The sequence below is a fragment of the Calonectris borealis genome, chromosome 19 (genome assembly GCF_964195595.1).
Source record: "Calonectris borealis chromosome 19, bCalBor7.hap1.2, whole genome shotgun sequence".
Classification (NCBI taxonomy): Eukaryota; Metazoa; Chordata; class Aves; order Procellariiformes; family Procellariidae; genus Calonectris; species Calonectris borealis.
The window spans coordinates 12,810,000-12,826,041 of NC_134330.1; the positions used below are offsets into that span (position 1 = coordinate 12,810,000).

General features: G+C 55.2%; 2 protein-coding genes across 2 annotated transcripts; both read right to left on the reverse strand.

Annotated features, from left to right (window-relative positions):
* Positions 1-3,535: 3,535 nt before the first annotated feature.
* LOC142090720 (E3 ubiquitin-protein ligase TRIM39-like) lies at positions 3,536-9,376 on the reverse strand. The gene is made up of 6 exons (XM_075169061.1): positions 8,867-9,376; positions 8,107-8,202; positions 5,783-6,013; positions 5,635-5,657; positions 5,027-5,139; positions 3,536-4,489 (listed from the first exon to the last, which is right to left on the reverse strand). Exons 1-6 carry the CDS (start codon positions 9,302-9,304, stop codon positions 3,918-3,920), a joined length of 1,473 nt encoding a protein of 490 aa, XP_075025162.1. The 5' UTR covers positions 9,305-9,376; the 3' UTR covers positions 3,536-3,917.
* A 763-nt stretch (positions 9,377-10,139) lies between these two features.
* LOC142090792 (C-C motif chemokine 5-like) lies at positions 10,140-11,624 on the reverse strand. Its single transcript, XM_075169156.1, has 3 exons — positions 11,457-11,624; positions 11,065-11,179; positions 10,140-10,469 (listed from the first exon to the last, which is right to left on the reverse strand). The coding sequence occupies exons 1-3, from the start codon at positions 11,527-11,529 to the stop codon at positions 10,370-10,372; spliced, it is 288 nt and encodes a 95-aa protein (XP_075025257.1). The 5' UTR covers positions 11,530-11,624; the 3' UTR covers positions 10,140-10,369.
* Positions 11,625-16,042: the final 4,418 nt, after the last annotated feature.

The following is a 16,042-nucleotide window of genomic DNA, read 5'->3' on the forward strand; positions in this document are numbered from 1 at the left end:
AAGGCAAAATGACCGTGTGCTCAGAAGTGCCAGCTCTGCGCCTTCCTCACCATCCCAGGGACCAGGGCCCCAGATCGCTGCAGGGAGGGGAGGCTCAGTCCTCCACCTGAAACGGCTCTTCCCGGGGACACCAAGATGGGGAACTGTTGTGGTTTAACCCCAGCCAGCAGCTCAGCCCCACCAGCCGCTCGCTCGCTCCCCCCCGGTGGGATGGGGGAGAGAATCGGAAGAGTAAAAGTGAGAAAACTGTGGGTTGAGACAAAGACCGTTTAATAGGTAAAGCAAAAGCCGCGCACGCAAGCAAAGCAAAATAAGGAATTAATTCACTCCTTCCCATCGGCAGGAGTTCAGCCACCCCCAGGACAGCAGGGATCCATCACGCGTAACGGTTACTTGGGAAGGCAAACGCCATCACTGCGAACGTCCCCCCCTTCTTTCTTCTTCCCCCAGCTTTATGTGCTGAGCATGACGCCATACGGTATGGAATACCCCATTGATCAGTTGGGGTCAGCTGTCCCAGCTGTGTCCCCTCCCAACTCCTTGTGCCCCCCCAGCCTCCTCGCTGGTGGGGTGGGGTGAGGAGCAGAGAAGGCCTTGACTGTGTGTAAGCCCTGCTCAGCAGGAACGAAACATCCCTGTGTTATCAACACTGTTTCCAGCACAAATCCAAAACACAGCCCCGTACCAGTTACTGTGAAGAAAGTTAACTCTATCCCAGCCAAAACCAGCACAGGGAGCGTCTCTCTTCTGTGGGGCCAGCACCCAAAAAAGGCATGTAAAAGTGGATGGTTTTGCATGCTGCATACAAAAGTAATGTTTTCCTAAAGTAGCGATATAACCCAGACTTTCAGGGCTGAGGAAGACACAGAAGTATTATGCTAGAAATGGTGCCTGGCTATCACCTTCCCCGTAACGGCCAACAGAAGGCAGAAGTGGCAATGAAGACCCAAAAGAACATTTCTGCTCAGTTCTTAGAAAGACGCAGACGACTACTCACATCCCCCTAAGATGACAAAGCATTTTCCACTATACTAGAAGAGAAAGAAAGATGTTAACATGTGTTGAGAAAACACATTTCTAAAACTGCAGGTCTGTAATTTTTGCTGTGGAGAATCTTAACAGGGGACACAGTCAGCGCCTCTGGGTGACCAAAGTACCCTGGGAGGTAAAGCCTAAAAATGTGACATTAATCTACTGATTGCTCAGAAAAACAGCTCCCTGATCACCCAACCCCAACCCACGGCTGTTCTGCCAGACGTGGTATCCCAAGGGATTACTGCCTTCAGTAAAACCAGACACCTTGAGCAGCTCAGTCCTGGGACCCACCACAGCAAGAGACTGTCTCAACCCAAAATGTCCCTGCAAAATATAGGTATATGCATACGTATATGCCCATCTTCTTTCAGCATATGGAAATCAAATGGAAACGATGTGACTGTGATTAGCCTGGCAGATGCAGGTCAGCCCCTTTGGTAATAAATAACCTTATGATGCCACGTGAGGGTCATCTTGCTTGGAGCTGGGGAGCCGGGGAGCAGGAGCGCTTGCGGGAAGACCCGCGTGCTCAGGTCGGGCTGCGCTGTGCCGTGCAGCCGTCCCTCGCGGCTGGGACGGGTGGTCCGAGCAGATCTGTGTGGAGGCCAGAGCCAGGCAATAAATGCATTTCCACCGAGGACAGAGGCAAGCTTGACTTGTCGTGACTTAAACAGAAAACCTGCTTGCAAATAGCTTTAGGAACAGCTTTCGCTTTAAGTCAGCAGGGAGCTCTAAAAGGCAGGTCCCAGGGCTCCTGGCTTTTCTCTAGCTGCCCATTGCCAACCTGTCTGGGCATCTCAGGGCAGAATGGTATCTGCCCCGAGCAGTTTCTAGTTGCAGGTGATGTGGAGAGTCCACCAGATGGAAAATTTTATAGCACATGCAGAGTTATCTCATGCCTTCAACCTTTAGTCTCCTTCCTGGGAAAGGCAGATTAATGATTTCTAGGAACGCTTTGGATGTTGCATCGGGGTGAGTTCACATCCTTTCTGTTCATTCATTTCTTCCCCCTCTTTGCAAGATCTCTGAACTGTTGCACTTCCTCCCGCCTCTTCTGGAAACGCTCTTTGTCCCTCCAGCGCCGCAGCAAGTGCCACTCATCTGTCACCTTGCCATGGTCAGATTGCTCTTGCTTTCTGGGCAGTTTCCATCCCACCACCTCCTCCTGCCTCTGGTTCAGTGACATTTAGCCTGGTCCCTTCCCAACTGCCACCCTGCAGAACAGGTTTCCCTGGCTGTCCTCATCGCTCCCCCCCACAACTGCCTCTGCTTCCAGCCCTCTGTCAAGACTTCAAAGTTCATGTCCTTTCTTATCTTCTCAGGCTCCATAAACTCCCTCTGTAAGATCTCCATGGAGGTCAATGAGCTGCAGAGCCCACTGAGACCCATTGCCCTTCTCCTTCCTGGGACATGGCAAAGCTGGCTCTGGGCTCTTCTTGCTGGTCTCTTCTCTCTGCCGTGCAGCCTCCAAAAGAAAGAGCCTGCAGCTGAAAGGAGGAGGGCAGGACTCCCCAAAACACCATAAAACTCAGCCGAGAGGAACTGCTGTCTCAGGTCCAGCATCATTTTTTTACTAGAAGACTCCTAAAGCACCATTCAGGACATCCCCAGAGAAACTGTGCTGAGCATTTAAGACCGTGCTTTATCAAATCTCATTTTATTCGAATTGAATCGGTCTTTAAATTAAGCAGCTTCATTATTTTTGTTTGAAGGGCACGCTCCACAGCCGCTCCAGCTGGCAGTCCACGGCTGCTGGCATCGCTTCCGCCCCGTCTGCCCCCAGGGCCGCGTCTCCTGCCTCCTGGCCCTGTGGACCACAGGCACGTTGGTTTAGATTAGGACTGGCTGATGCCAGAGGTGAACTTAAGGACCTGAGAGCTTTTCCTCTCATAACACAGTGGCAGACTGTTTGAGGCAAGAGGCTGGGGCAGCAGTACAGCCTGGAGGAGAAGGGACCTCCCAGGGGATGGAGAGACCAAAGGTGACCTTTGGAGACATCAGCAGAGGCTGGGTTATTTTCTTTCCCTGGGTTTTGCAGCCCCCGAAGTGCTCCTGTCCTGGGGTGTGCAACACACAGCTTCCCACGCTTGGAGATTTCCCACTCATGGGGCTTGCGAGGGGAGACGGAGGGGCTGGACCTACCAAACTGGAGGTGATCTCCCTTCCAGGGGACAAGCGAGAGCGGCCCGGGAGCCACCTGGCAGTGCAGCACCCACACCCACAGACGTTCCCTTGCCTTCACGCCAGGCCCCAGCATCGCGAGGCTGAAGCATGGCCAGCTACACAGGCAGTTGCCGCTACCGAATCCCTGCCTGGCTGGTGCCCGTCTTGCTGCAGTGTCCTTTGCTGATGCCACAGCGGGATCTCTCAAGGACCCTCTCTGGGCTGGAGAGGACCAAGTCCAGCAGGACCCTTTGACCTCTGAGATGTTGTGGGATAGCTGGGGCTAACAAGCAGGGATGGACGCATCACAAAACCACACTGTTAACCGCACAAGGCTCCCCAAACCAACCCTTTATTGCCTTGTTCCAGTATAATTCACACCAAAATCAGCACTACGCAGCAGGCTGGGCGCGCACCCTTCTCCAGCAGCCCGTGAGATGAGCGGCAGGGCAGCGGTGGGCAGCGGGGTCTCCTGTCCCCATTGGCAGCACGGCGGGTTGTGGCACATCCCTGCTGCAAAGCGCCCTTCCCAGCAAGGGGCATGGCAGCGGTGGGCGTTGCACTTGGCGGGTCACCCCCAGCAGCCAGGAGCACGCGGGGACCCTGCCATGACGCTCACCACGGCACACGGCTATTTCCCCGGTGCCGCCCCGCTCACAGGAGGAGCCGGTTGGGCTTCCAGGTCTCTGCCCGCCGGTGAGAAGCCAGGGCAGCTGCTGTCACAGGACGATGCACCCGGTCCCCTGCGTGTCCCTGACCCAGGAGATCACCAAGGGCTCTGCATTTCTGCCCCCCAAAAAGGCACCCAGGAAGAAGAGAGGACGGAGGTTCCCCGAAAACTTGTCGGTGAAGGTGTAAATATGGGAGCGGTCGCTCACGTTGTAAAAGGAGACTTCTCCTGCCTCGTAGTCCAGGAAGATCCCGATGCGCCGGGGTCTCACGCTCAGGGTCAGAGGGGAGACAGGTGAGGTGAGGGCCTCATAGTTGCCCCCATTTTGCAGCCACAGCACCCAGTAGCCATTGTTTGGGGAGAAGAGGACGATGCCTTTCCGGCTGGCAGACTCCCTGCACAGCCCCAAGCCCCACTCGGGCTTGTCTCCCACCTGCACCTCCCAGTAGCAGCGGCCTGAGAAGAAGACCTGACTCCCCAGCACCACTGGAGTGGTGCTGAACCTCTTGGGGTTGTCAAAGAGGGACAGAAGCAGCTTCTTGCTCCCGCGCCTCACGCTCTTGCGGTCCTCGGACAGGGTGAGCTCAGGGTGCGCCGTCTCGGGGTCCAGAGTCACGTCCACTGGAGCGAGAGAAGGGTGGAAGGACAGATGGGGCTTCAGGGGTCTGCAGGTGTGGACACGAGCAGGTGCCTGCGACCTGGATGCTGGGCTCTTCCAGATCTTCCTACCTCCCACATTTATTTGCTTGTGCCTGTGGTTTTGCACAGCTCCCAGCGCTGCCCGGCAGTGGGGAAGTGCAATACAGAAAACCATGCTAACCATAAACCACATCAAAATATTTGGTATCTGGCTGCAGAGCAGGAACAGAAGGAGGGTGGCTCCGCAGCCCCCGGCACAGCTTCAGAAACAGCCAACACTGAAAGCAAGAGCCTGAAACTCCTGAGTGACCTCCTAGGCTTCAGGGTCACCTCACAACCCACCCAAGACCAGAACGAGGAAGGTCTCCCCATCATGAAACCAGCCTGAACTCATCAGTACACAAACTGGGACCAGCTGGACAAAGCTTGTTGACAAAACCTCCCCGTGCCCCAGGGTATGGCGGGGGTGACACCGGAGCCCAAATGTGCCAGGAGCTGGCACAAAAGCAGCCCCCTTACCTTTGAACTTCTTCAGCATGTCCCTCATGCCCAGGCAGCGCTCAGGGATGCTGTAGTTTTCCTTCAGGGTCACAGACACAGCCTTGGGGGACTGGAGCTTTACCCCCTCGCACCTGAAAGGAGAGCGATGCCCATGGGCTGTGTCCAGAGCCCCCAGCACGGCCAGTCTCCTGCTGCGAGGGGTTAATGCCTTTCTGTTGGCTGCACAGGTTCATCTCCTCCCTTGAGCTCTTCAGCTGTGCAGAGCACCAGGGATAACCCCTTGCGTATCTGCAAGCCCAATGGGACCTGAGCTAAACGATGGGAAGAGCGGCAGTGCCAGTCCCTGGGAAGGACGGAGCAAGGCCAGCTGGGCAACGTGTCCCTCAGGAGGGGACGCATCTCACACACCACAAGGTCAGACAAGACCTTGGCTCTGGGGCCCTGGAAGAAGAGGATGGAGTCTCTTCTCCAGCCCCCGCTGTCTCAGTCCCTCCTTTGTCAGCCCCAGGGAGGACAAACCAGACGCTGGGCAGGGAGGACAGGGGTGCCTGGCACGGAGCAGACACGAACATCTCAGAGCCTGGAGGCAGCCAGGACAGTAGGAGGAAGGAGCACGGGGTACCTACCTGCTCAGGACGCTTTTCATGTCCTAGAAGGAGAAGAGAAAAACCATTCTGGGTGTGGGGCTCCAGAGCCTCAGGCCCACCAGCCAGCCTGGCCCTGGCCACCCGCCCAGACGGCAAAGGCATCGTGGGGCTGGTGGCATAGCCTGACCTTGAGCAGCCTGTCGGCTGGCTGCTGGGTCTTCTCCTTTATCTCCAGGATCAGCTCCTCCAGCAAGGACTTCTGCTGCACCAGCTGGGCCAGGTTTTCATTGATCATCAGCAGAATTCGCTTCTCCTCCTCCTCCAGCTTCTGGAGCAGCAGTTTCTCCTCGTCAGCCAGCAGCCGATGCAGCTTCCCGAACTCGCTCACAATTCTCTCCCGCTTTTTCTTCACCGTCTCCTTGTGGTAAGAAGATACACAGGGTGAAGCGAGGCAATGTTAACCAGGCAGCCGAGACAGAGTCGGATTCTCCAAGCATCCATGCCTGGTATCAGGTCCTGGGAAACCACCGCATTTTTTTGATACGCACATTTATTTAAAAAAACAGCCAGAGGCTACCTGCTGTGCTTTCACCTCGCCTGGGTTCCCACTTGACATCCTCAATTTACCAGCAGTAGGACTTTGCCTGGGGCATTTCTGCTCAGCTGGACCTCAGATGTCTAATGATGTCTTGGTCCAACACGAGGGGACTGGGGGGGGCTACTGGGCTGCAAGGAGAAGCTGGCGAAGGGTTTGGAGAACACGTCTTATGAGGAGCGGCTGAGGGAACTGGGGGTGTTCAGCCTGGAGAAGAGGAGGCTGAGGGGAGACCTCATCGCTCTACAACTACCTGAAAGGAGGTTGTAGCGGGGTGGGTGTTGGTCTCTTCTCCCAAGTAACAAGCGATAGGACGGGAGGAAATGGCCTCAAGTTGCGCCAAGGGAGGTTTAGACTGGACATGAGGAGAAATTTCTTTACTGAAAGAGTGGTCAGGCCTTGGAACAGGCTGCCCAGGGAAGTGGTGGAGTCACCATCCCTGGAGGTATTTAAAAGACGAGTAGATGAGGCGCTTAGGGACATGGTTTAGTGGGCATGGGGGTGTTGGGTTGACGGTTGGACTGGATGATCTTAGAGGTCTTTTCCAACCTTAATGATTCTATGATTCTACGAGATGCCATCAGGTGTCTGGGTAGGTTTTTATTAGATGTGGTATAACTCATCCCTCCAGCTAGGTTCAGGCTAACCTGCTGCTCAGGCAGCCGGGAGGAAATGCTCCATGTCTGGAAAAACCCACAGCAATGGGAAAGAGGTGGAAGAAGCCCTGGGGCTGGGGAGGGATGGAAAGAGGGAGTCAGGGAAGACTCCCCGGCTGTCTGAGAGCTCTAAGTACAGCCAGCACCAGGCAGGGTCTGCCGGTGCTTTAGGGTTTTTCGCCTGAGCCCTAAAAATTGGCACTTTGCTCAAAACCTGAAGCACCACAAAAACACGCTGCAGTTAGCTAGGACCATGAAACCTCAAAATGCAGAAGATAAACAAAAGGAAATTGAACTGCATTTATTTTTCTGTCCAAGCACGTGATTTCTTGGACCTGAGTCACGAAGGCTTGATAAGCCAGGGCGGTCAAAGCCACTTCCCCCCCACCACTTGCAAGGGTCATTTTTTCCTTTTTACTAAAAAAGTGCAACTAGCCGCCGGGCCAGGAGGAAGCTGGAGGCAGCTGAGCCACAGCCCCGGAGCCCTGACTCAGGCGGGCGGGGGGAGAGTGACATGGCTTTTTCACAACCTCCATCCCTGGCCCCATCCCAGCCCCGAGGGGGACGGCGGGCATGCAGGGGCACCCCAAAAACCCACCACCCGCTTGGCCGGGCTGTGGCAAGCAGGCAGGAGAGCTGAGCAAATAACTAGGGGAGTCCGGAGAAACCTGTTTTCCCTGCCAAAGCTGATTAATCATCAACTCTAGCTCAGGGCTGGATAACTTGGTCCAGTAGTTTCGTTTCCCTTTATGCAGTTACTTTTACTTTCCAGCTTCCACCCCGGAGGGACGAGAAATGCAGCTGTTTTGTTGGCGTCGTATCTCCCCGGGACTGCCTGGAGTCAGGCAGAGGTGTGGTAATTCAGCTTTTCTTTTTTTTAATGAAAACACTTCTAGTTCCTGTTGCTGTGAAGCAGAGCTCACCGTATGGCTCACACCTGGCTTGTAACTCAAGCACATGTTGTAAAACAAAAGGCAAATAAAAAATATCCAGTGTCTATTTGTTTAACTGGCATACAAGCCACCGTGGTTTCAGTGGAGCTGGCGTGCTGCTCTTTGCAAAGCATTTCTTTGCAAACCTTTTTAATTTTTTTAAAGAGCCGCACACAGTCACTGAGCCTGGTTTCCAGCACCAGTCCTCCATACAAAGCAGGACATGGGGACATGCCCTGAGGACTACGCCAAATTCATGGCCCCAGACAAGATTATAATTGCTGATATCTCTGAAGCCCATTCTTTAAGAATCAAGCCAGGCACCTGCCTTGCACTCCTGGGTTTTCATCCTTTCCGCTGACTCATGCTTCTTAATGTCCTCCACTTCCTTCAAAAGATGCTCCAGGGATTTCTGGAGTTTGACCTGAAAAGAGAAGAAACAGGCTCAGCTCGCCCTAGCAGCACCCGCCGAGTGCCGCAGTTCAGCCGGGCCCCCTCCGCCCTGGGACTGCCGGTGCCAGCGGGCAGCCAGGGGACGGTGACCCCGTGCCAGGCGGTGCCAGCCCTGGCACCCGAACCCAGCAGCTGTGCTCTTCACTCCGCTCGCAGCGTTAACCCTCTCCATGATCCTTGGGTTTTCCCCATATTTTTCTCACTATTTAGGTTTTGGAGAACTAAGTGACTGCTCCCCACGATGCCAGGGTGCAGGGAGCACCGTTGGGACATGGGGTTTGGGTGCACCCCTCCACTGAGGTGAAATGTCCCCAGAGCAGGACCCACCAGCCCAACATCCCCGGGGGGGGCGCAGAGGGGCTGGGAGCCAGGCTGCCTCCATGCACCTGGACGGACAGGGGTGAGCCTGGGTGCCTCCACAATTTGGGAGCCAGCAGGTCCAGCCTCATCCCTGCAGTAAGAGCGGCTGGGTGGGTACCACCGTCTCTGCCACCCCCCCCGCCGCTTTCCCGGCGGTGCCGCCGGGGCTGTTGGGAGAGGGGCAGTGGGGTCCTGGCAGCTGATCCCCCCAGCACCGGTGTGCCCAGGGTGCATCAGGGCAGGACGGGGACCCCCGGCACCCCAACCTCTCCTACCTTGTACACCTGCGCAGCCTCCTCGATGGGGTAGACGGTGTGTGAGCGGTGCTGCAGGGACTCCCGGCACACGACGCAGATGGCCTCCTCGTCCTCCTCACAGAAGAGCTTGAGGCGCTCGTCGTGCTGGGCGCAGAGCGGGGTCCCTGGCTCCGGCTCCGTCCCCGGGCCGCCCCGCAGCCCCAGCTGCCGGATGCTCTCCACGATGTTGGCCAGCTGCCTGTTGGGTCGGAAGCCGCTGCGATGGCAGGAGGCCCGGCACTGCGGGCAGGAGAAGGGCCCGTCGGCCCAGAGACCCTTCTCCTGGCAGTGCTTGGCGATGCAGCCCCGGCAGAAGTTGTGCCCGCAGTCGACGCTGACGGGCTCGTTCATGTACTCCAGGCAGATGGGGCAGATGGCCTCCTCCTGCAGCCGCTCCAGGGCACCCGCCAGGGCCATGGTGGCCTCTGCGGCCCGGTGGCCTCGCCGGGCACTTCCTTCCCCCTGGGGTCAACCAGCAAAGGCAGGCTCGCAGGCCTGCGCGGTTGCGGTGGCCTTACGGCGAGGCAGCGCCGGCAGCGCCACGGGAGCCGGGAGGAGACGCCGGCCTCGCCGCCGTGCGGCACCGGCCGTGGGAGCCTCCGCGCCGGCTGGGGGAGGAGCGTGGCGCCGGCCGGGACAGCTGCAGCCAGCCCTAAAGGCTGGGGCTTCCTCCGGCCCCGGCAGGTCGAAGCGAAAGAAAAACCCTGCCGGGATAGCGGGACAAATTAGGAAGCGCCAGAAATAACCCATGCCCATAGATAATCCCGGGCACTGGGATGGCAGAGGAGACGGGGTCGTCTCTGGTGTTTGCTGAGCCGAGCAGCCCCTCGTTGCATGGGAGCCCCGGCGCTGCCTTCCCGCTGCCTGCTCACAAGCTGCCTGAAGGCGCTGCCTGAGCTCGGTGACCCCTGCGCCTGACCACGCCACCGCTCACGCCGAAGCATCCCCCGCGACACCCTCCCACCGCAGAGAGACGCAAGCTGGGGTATCGACCGGCGCAGGGCTCAAGCAGAGCCTGGCAGGCAAGGGGCAGGAGGCACAGGCAGCTGCGCAGAGCCCTGCCGGGAGCGGGCAGGATGAGCACTGCTCCACCAAGTGCAGCACGGAGGGGCTGGGGGGCAGCTGGGAGCCGTCCCGCCGCCCCGCAGACCCATCCAGTGTCAGCCTGGACCCCCTCCCAGCCGCCACTGCCCACCACAGCCTCCATGAAGCATCCCAAGAGCCAGTGGGAGAAGCTGCAGGTTTTGCTCCTTTTTATTACACAAAATAACTTCAACAAATTCAGTACAAATTAGAATGAAAAGTTTCACTGAAAATACCAAATACATTAAAAACACCTTTGCATAAACTTAAATACAAGAGCTAAATGCTGTATTAAATAGTCTGCCAAGTTCAGTCAATAAGAAAAGAGTGACGTGTCTCGGAGGTGCCCATGAGAGAAGGTCCTCACAGAGGTGATGCCTGGGGAGAGCAGGGCGTTGCTCACCCACTGCCTGCCTTGTCCTTTTGGAGATTCACGATGTCCTGGACCCACTTATCATCAGGTTTGCCACAGACCATCCTGCCTGCGACTGTGGTAAATCTGCAGAAGGAAATCCAGTTAGAGGAGCGGAGCGGAGAGGAGCGGAGCGGAGCGGAGAGGAGAGGAGAGGAGAGGAGAGGAGAGGAGAGGAGAGGAGAGGAGAGGAGAGGAGAGGAGGAGGAGAGGAGAGGAGGAGAAGAGGAGAGGAGAGGAGGGAGGGGAGGAGAGGGGAGACCACCCGGTCCTTGGCACTGGTGAACCCCACCAAACCAGACACCTCTATAGCTGCAGAACAGGGAAATACAGGATGGGGGATTGGTTTAATGTCATTACAGGTGTCTTGCTCTCTGCCGCTTAAGCCTCTTCGTCCTCAGCATGCCTACTCCAGCCAGGACACCGTCCTGCCTGGGTCCTGCTCTCTGGGGATGAGGGGGTGAAGCAGAAGCTCTTATGGCTCAAATCTAATAGGGAGGTCCAGAAACCGACTGCCTGTGATGTGGGATTGGCCTCTGAGATGTCTCCAGGCTATTCTAACACAGGAGAGCCCAGCCTGGTGTTCTCCCTTGCCAGGATGGGGTGAGATGTGGGGTTTCCTGGCACTGCTACCCTTGAGTGGAGCAGGGGCCCCCAGGATTTGGGCAGGAGATCTACTCACATCACGGCTGGCTGGAAGCAGTGGCTGCCTGTGTGCTCATACATCACCACGTGGCTTGAGGGAAACGGTTTAGTGCGGTATCGGATGCAGCAGGGACCAGAATAGTTGACAGAAACTAGAAGAGAAGTTAAGTTTTCTGATTAAACCAGACCAGGAAAAGCACCGGCGGGGAGAAGCAGGGTCAGAAGACCAGAAGGTCCCTGCTGGAGGAGGTGCTGCTCCCTCCGTGGGCTCCCACCACAGCCATCCTTCCCTCAGGAAGCCAAAGAGTAGCAAGAGCTGCCTCTCCCTTCCTGCAGCAGATGCTCAGAAGGGAGAGCTGCCAAGCATTACTAGACCTTATACAGCTGAAAGAAAGAGAGAGCTCCTCGGAGAGGAGGGCTTGTACTCACATGGAGAAGAGGAGACCTGGTAGCAGAGGACAGTCACAAAAAGTACAGCAAGGCCAGCTGTGGAGGTCTTCATGCTCCTGTTGGGTGGAGATGAATTGTAGGAGTCAGGCTAGTCTGGTGCAGAGAGCCCCTTGCTGTGCCTGATGTGGGACTCCTGGGTTCAGCCCACTTTATAGAAGGAGACAGTGAGCGAGGACGAAACATGCCGGAAACATTGCTACACGACATGACACAATGGAAAAAGTGCTGTGTCAAGGGTTCTATGCAGTCCTGTGGAGGACTGATGAGAGTAGTGCCCTGATGTGGCATATTATATAATGACATGATACCATGAAATGATGGAGAACAGGATATGACCTCTCTTTTCCTTTCCCCTGACCAAAGGACTCTGTAGAGAACCTAGAAGTAACAATTCAGAAGATTAGTAGATGGACCTCTTGCCTAGAAGTCACATGATGGCAATGGATGGAGAATGACCATGGCTGCCACGCGCTCATGTTTCCTAGAATATCTGCATCACAGACAGATTGGGACAATTCACTTCTCCCACAGCGACTGGAGCAGGGAGAGTCCGTGAGTCAGGCAGTCCTCCCCGGCTGCCCGCCCCGCGGGTCGGCGAGGCACACAGCAGCCGTGCTCTGCCGCGCTTGCAGCACTGCCCCAAGGAGACGGGGGCTTTCTCCATGGGACCCAGAAGGCCATCAGTGTGCAGAGCAGAGTAGAGCGTGGTGCCACCCCAGGTCTGGGCTCCTCTCCTGTTCTTGACCATCACTTGGAGTGAGTCATTAGGACACTGGTCCTGTCGCTACGCTGCAGTTTCATAAATACTAGTGACAGCTAAAATAGCACTATGTTACCCATGGACATGAGAATGGGCCGTTAATGTTTACAAAGAGGTTTAGAAGCTCATGACCATGTTGGCACAGCAGAGTTGGCCTAGATTATTATTTGGTTCCAGCAGCGTAGAATCAATATCCTCCTGACGTTGCTTCGTCATTGTCCCATCAGCCACAGACACATACAGAAGAGATTTGCTGGTTTAGCTCATATTGTTTGGGACAGGAATGGTGTCACTGTGCTGGCAGAGAAACTCCTGCTGGCAATGCTACACCCCTAGAGAAGGGCTCTGCTGACTTCTAGGCAAAGGCTTGTGGATGAAGCCTCAGGAGAGTGGAGGAAGGGCAAGGTCTTCATGGTGCTAGTGAACGTGTCTGGCACAGCCATAGCAGGAAAGCCACACGAGCAGGCTGCCTTTCATGATGGTCCAGTGAAGAAAGGGACCTAGCTCTTCCATGGAGCAGGATGATTACAAAAAAAGAAACCACTGCCCAAAGCGGTGGCCTTGTAGGAACCCAGAGGAGGAACTAGAAGGGAAATGAGAAGATTCCCTGGACCGGCTGAAGAAGAGCTGATTCCAGGCCTGGGGCTCCCAAGTGTTCCAGGACATGATGCACACCATCATCACATCCCAGTAGACTGAACTCTTTGAAAAACTGAGCCAGACTTGTTAGAAAGTGTGGGCTAGGTGGCATTGCAGGATTTGTTTTACACAGAGCCTTTTGTTTCACTGAAACACTGTGTTACTAAGCACGAGCAAAACTGAGCCAGGGTGAGACCACACGTGGGTGCCTTGCTGCCACGGAGGCAGGGAGCCTGTACAAGCCTGGAAAAGCCGGCAGCCAGGGAGGGTCTGCCTGCAGAGCCCTGGGACGCCAGGGCACCTGCTGCCAGTGGGGCTTTTGGAAAGATGCTTCCTTAGCAGGGATGGGCATCTCCCATCACACAGCAAGAAGGCAGCCCCCATTCAGCCCACAACCTACGGTTCCTCTGCAGCCATCGTAGCTCAGCAGCTTTGCAGCAGTGAAGACCTTGGCACACCGTTTTGCTTTTCTGCATCTCTCTTTCCCCATTGATGGGATTGCTGCCATTCCAGATCATGCCGAGGGATTAAACTCCCAGATCGAGATTGAATCAACAGCCCGAATCAAGGCTGAGGCTTTACCCGCCTGTGGCAGAGAAGGACTCATGGTACCCCGCTCTGAACAGCCAAGGATCTCAGGATTCACCTGGGAGCCTGCCTGCTCTGTAATCCCCCTTGTCCTGTGCTCCAGAGCCCATTCAGATGCTAGGACGAAGCCTTGCACCTCAAGAGGCATGAGGTCCCACCACCAATGTCCTGGGCTGGATCCACTCACCCCCACACTGCACAGAGTGGGGCTAGGAAGACGTCAGCCTGCTGCTGGTCCATCCCTTCAGCGGTCAGGAGTTGCTCACCTTGCCTGAAGTATCTAGCTTAATCTAGCGGGAGCCTCAGGAGAGTGGCTGCCAGGAAGGGGCCAGGCAGGCTGCAGCACGCCCGGCATGAGATGTTAGCAGCAGCAGCAGGACCAGCCTGGAAGGAAGATGTGTGCCGAGCCACGATACCAAATCCACAGCACCTCTGCACTCCCTCTGCCTCCCTGTTCCAGCTCTTCCTGCAATGTGTGTCCGTCTGTGCTGCCAGGACATCTGGGGCAGAGACATAGCAACTCCCCTCCATCCCCATGCCCAATTCAGCCATGCTGCACCTCCAGCCTAGCCATAAGCAACTCCCCTCACCCTGCACCCGTGCTTCCCCCCCCTCCGAGAGCTCTTGGCAGCCTTTTTCCCCAGTTGCTGCTCAGGGATGCTGGGGAAGATGTAGGTGAAGCTGGGCTCCTGGGCAGGGAGCAGGGTGTATGGGCAGGAGCTGCTCAGACCATGCAGGCCACCTTGCACACCCCTGTCCCCATGGAGCTGGCCATGCATGACTGACAAACGTGCTGCCTGAGACAAGAGACGTGACAGCTTGACGTGCCCAAGATAACAGACCAAGACTGACACCCCTGCCTGAGGCAACAGACGGCAGATTGAGGCTGCGGGTGCTAGAAACAGGCTTGGAGACGGATCCGACCGAGTGGCAGGCTGGGAAACCAGATGGAGAGTGAGATCAGACTGAGATGAGTTGAGACGAGATGATGATGATGCACTGATGACCTGCTAACCTAGGTGCCACCAAGGTCTACCTCTCTGGTAGCCCTGCTCCTGCCATTTCTACCGGTGCCTTCAGACCAAACATTTGCACACATTCCCCGTTCCGACCAATCTTAACGTTCCTGTTACACATCTCCACACAGAGACTAGAATAAAACTGAGAGGAGGAGAACAGGCTGGGGAATGAGCTGGAGACATCCTTGGTGATGCAGCTCACACCAACACAGCCCAGCTTGGAGCTGCTTTTAGCTGAATGTTCTGGATGTTCTTGCAACATTCAAATATGGGTTTGATGGAAATGTCAAGATTCATTCTGAAAAATCAGTATTTTCTATCAGGAATATAAATGCGCCTAGACGTTTTCAATGAATTCTCTCCCCTTTCAGATAGACCAGGCTGTGTTTCCTGCTTCCATTCATCGCAAAAGGAATTCTTGGAGGTTTTGACACCTCTGTTATTCTCCCTATTCACTGTTTTCCTCAACTCTGTTCCTTCCTTGAAGGAAGATTTCGTATTTCAGTCTTGGCTGCTCCTTCCTGCCAAGACAAATAATGCAAATCTCTAAATATTTTGATTTCTAAAACCTCCTCCATATCATATACCCTAAATAGTAGCTATTTATGGAGTGTGTAAAACCTCTGCCTTATGGTATGTTTCAGCTTTCGATAGAAACCACACACGGTATCTTTGGATCCATCACTGGAACAGATTTGGGATGCAGGAGGGCGTGAAGCATGAGCCATGAAGGCAGCCTGCTCCACCACACCGACTCTTGGGTTGGAGTCATGTCTGGGGGATCACATTTTCACAGTGCCCCTGGGAGCTGCCAGATCACTAATGTGGGAAACTCTGGTTTTAACTGGGAGCAAATCAGCTGGAAACAGAATGACTGGGGGAAGTCAGCGATCACAGGGTGGTGCAGCTCCAAGAAAGACAAGAAGGATCTCAGATGAGAAGAGGTATTTTCCAGAGGGATCAAGACTTTCCAGCATGGGAATTGAAGTCTGCAAAACGATGAGTGGCCTAGAAAGAGGGACAAATAGCGATTATTCACTGTCTCTCCCAGAGCAAGAACCATGGACCATCAAATGAAGCTGGCAAGAGCCAGGTTCAAAATGAACAGAAGGAAGCAGCTCTTCATACAAGGAGCTCCTTGCCAAGGGACATGGTGATCGCCAGGAAATTTCCATGTGTCTGAGTCGGGGCTTGGATTTCAAAGCAATAAGCTCAAGAAGATTTGTAAAATGAGGATGGTTGGAGGCTGAGAGTGCACTCGGGGGAGGCAGCACAAATATTTGCATTTGTCTTCAAGGGGTCTGTGCCACATCTGGAGATACTAAGGCTGGGCTAGATGGACCCTTAGTCTACATCCTCTGGGACTGTTCATATCTGATGCCCCAGGACAACTGGTCCTACAGGACCGTAAGGTCGATAGAGTAGCTTATGAAATTGCATTGAAATCCCTGGACTGAAATTTATATATCAGGATATGCCTCCAGATGAATATTTTTGGTAAATGTCAGCAGAAAGCCACCAACAGTTTCTAAGCAAACAGCAAGGCAGAAATATATTGC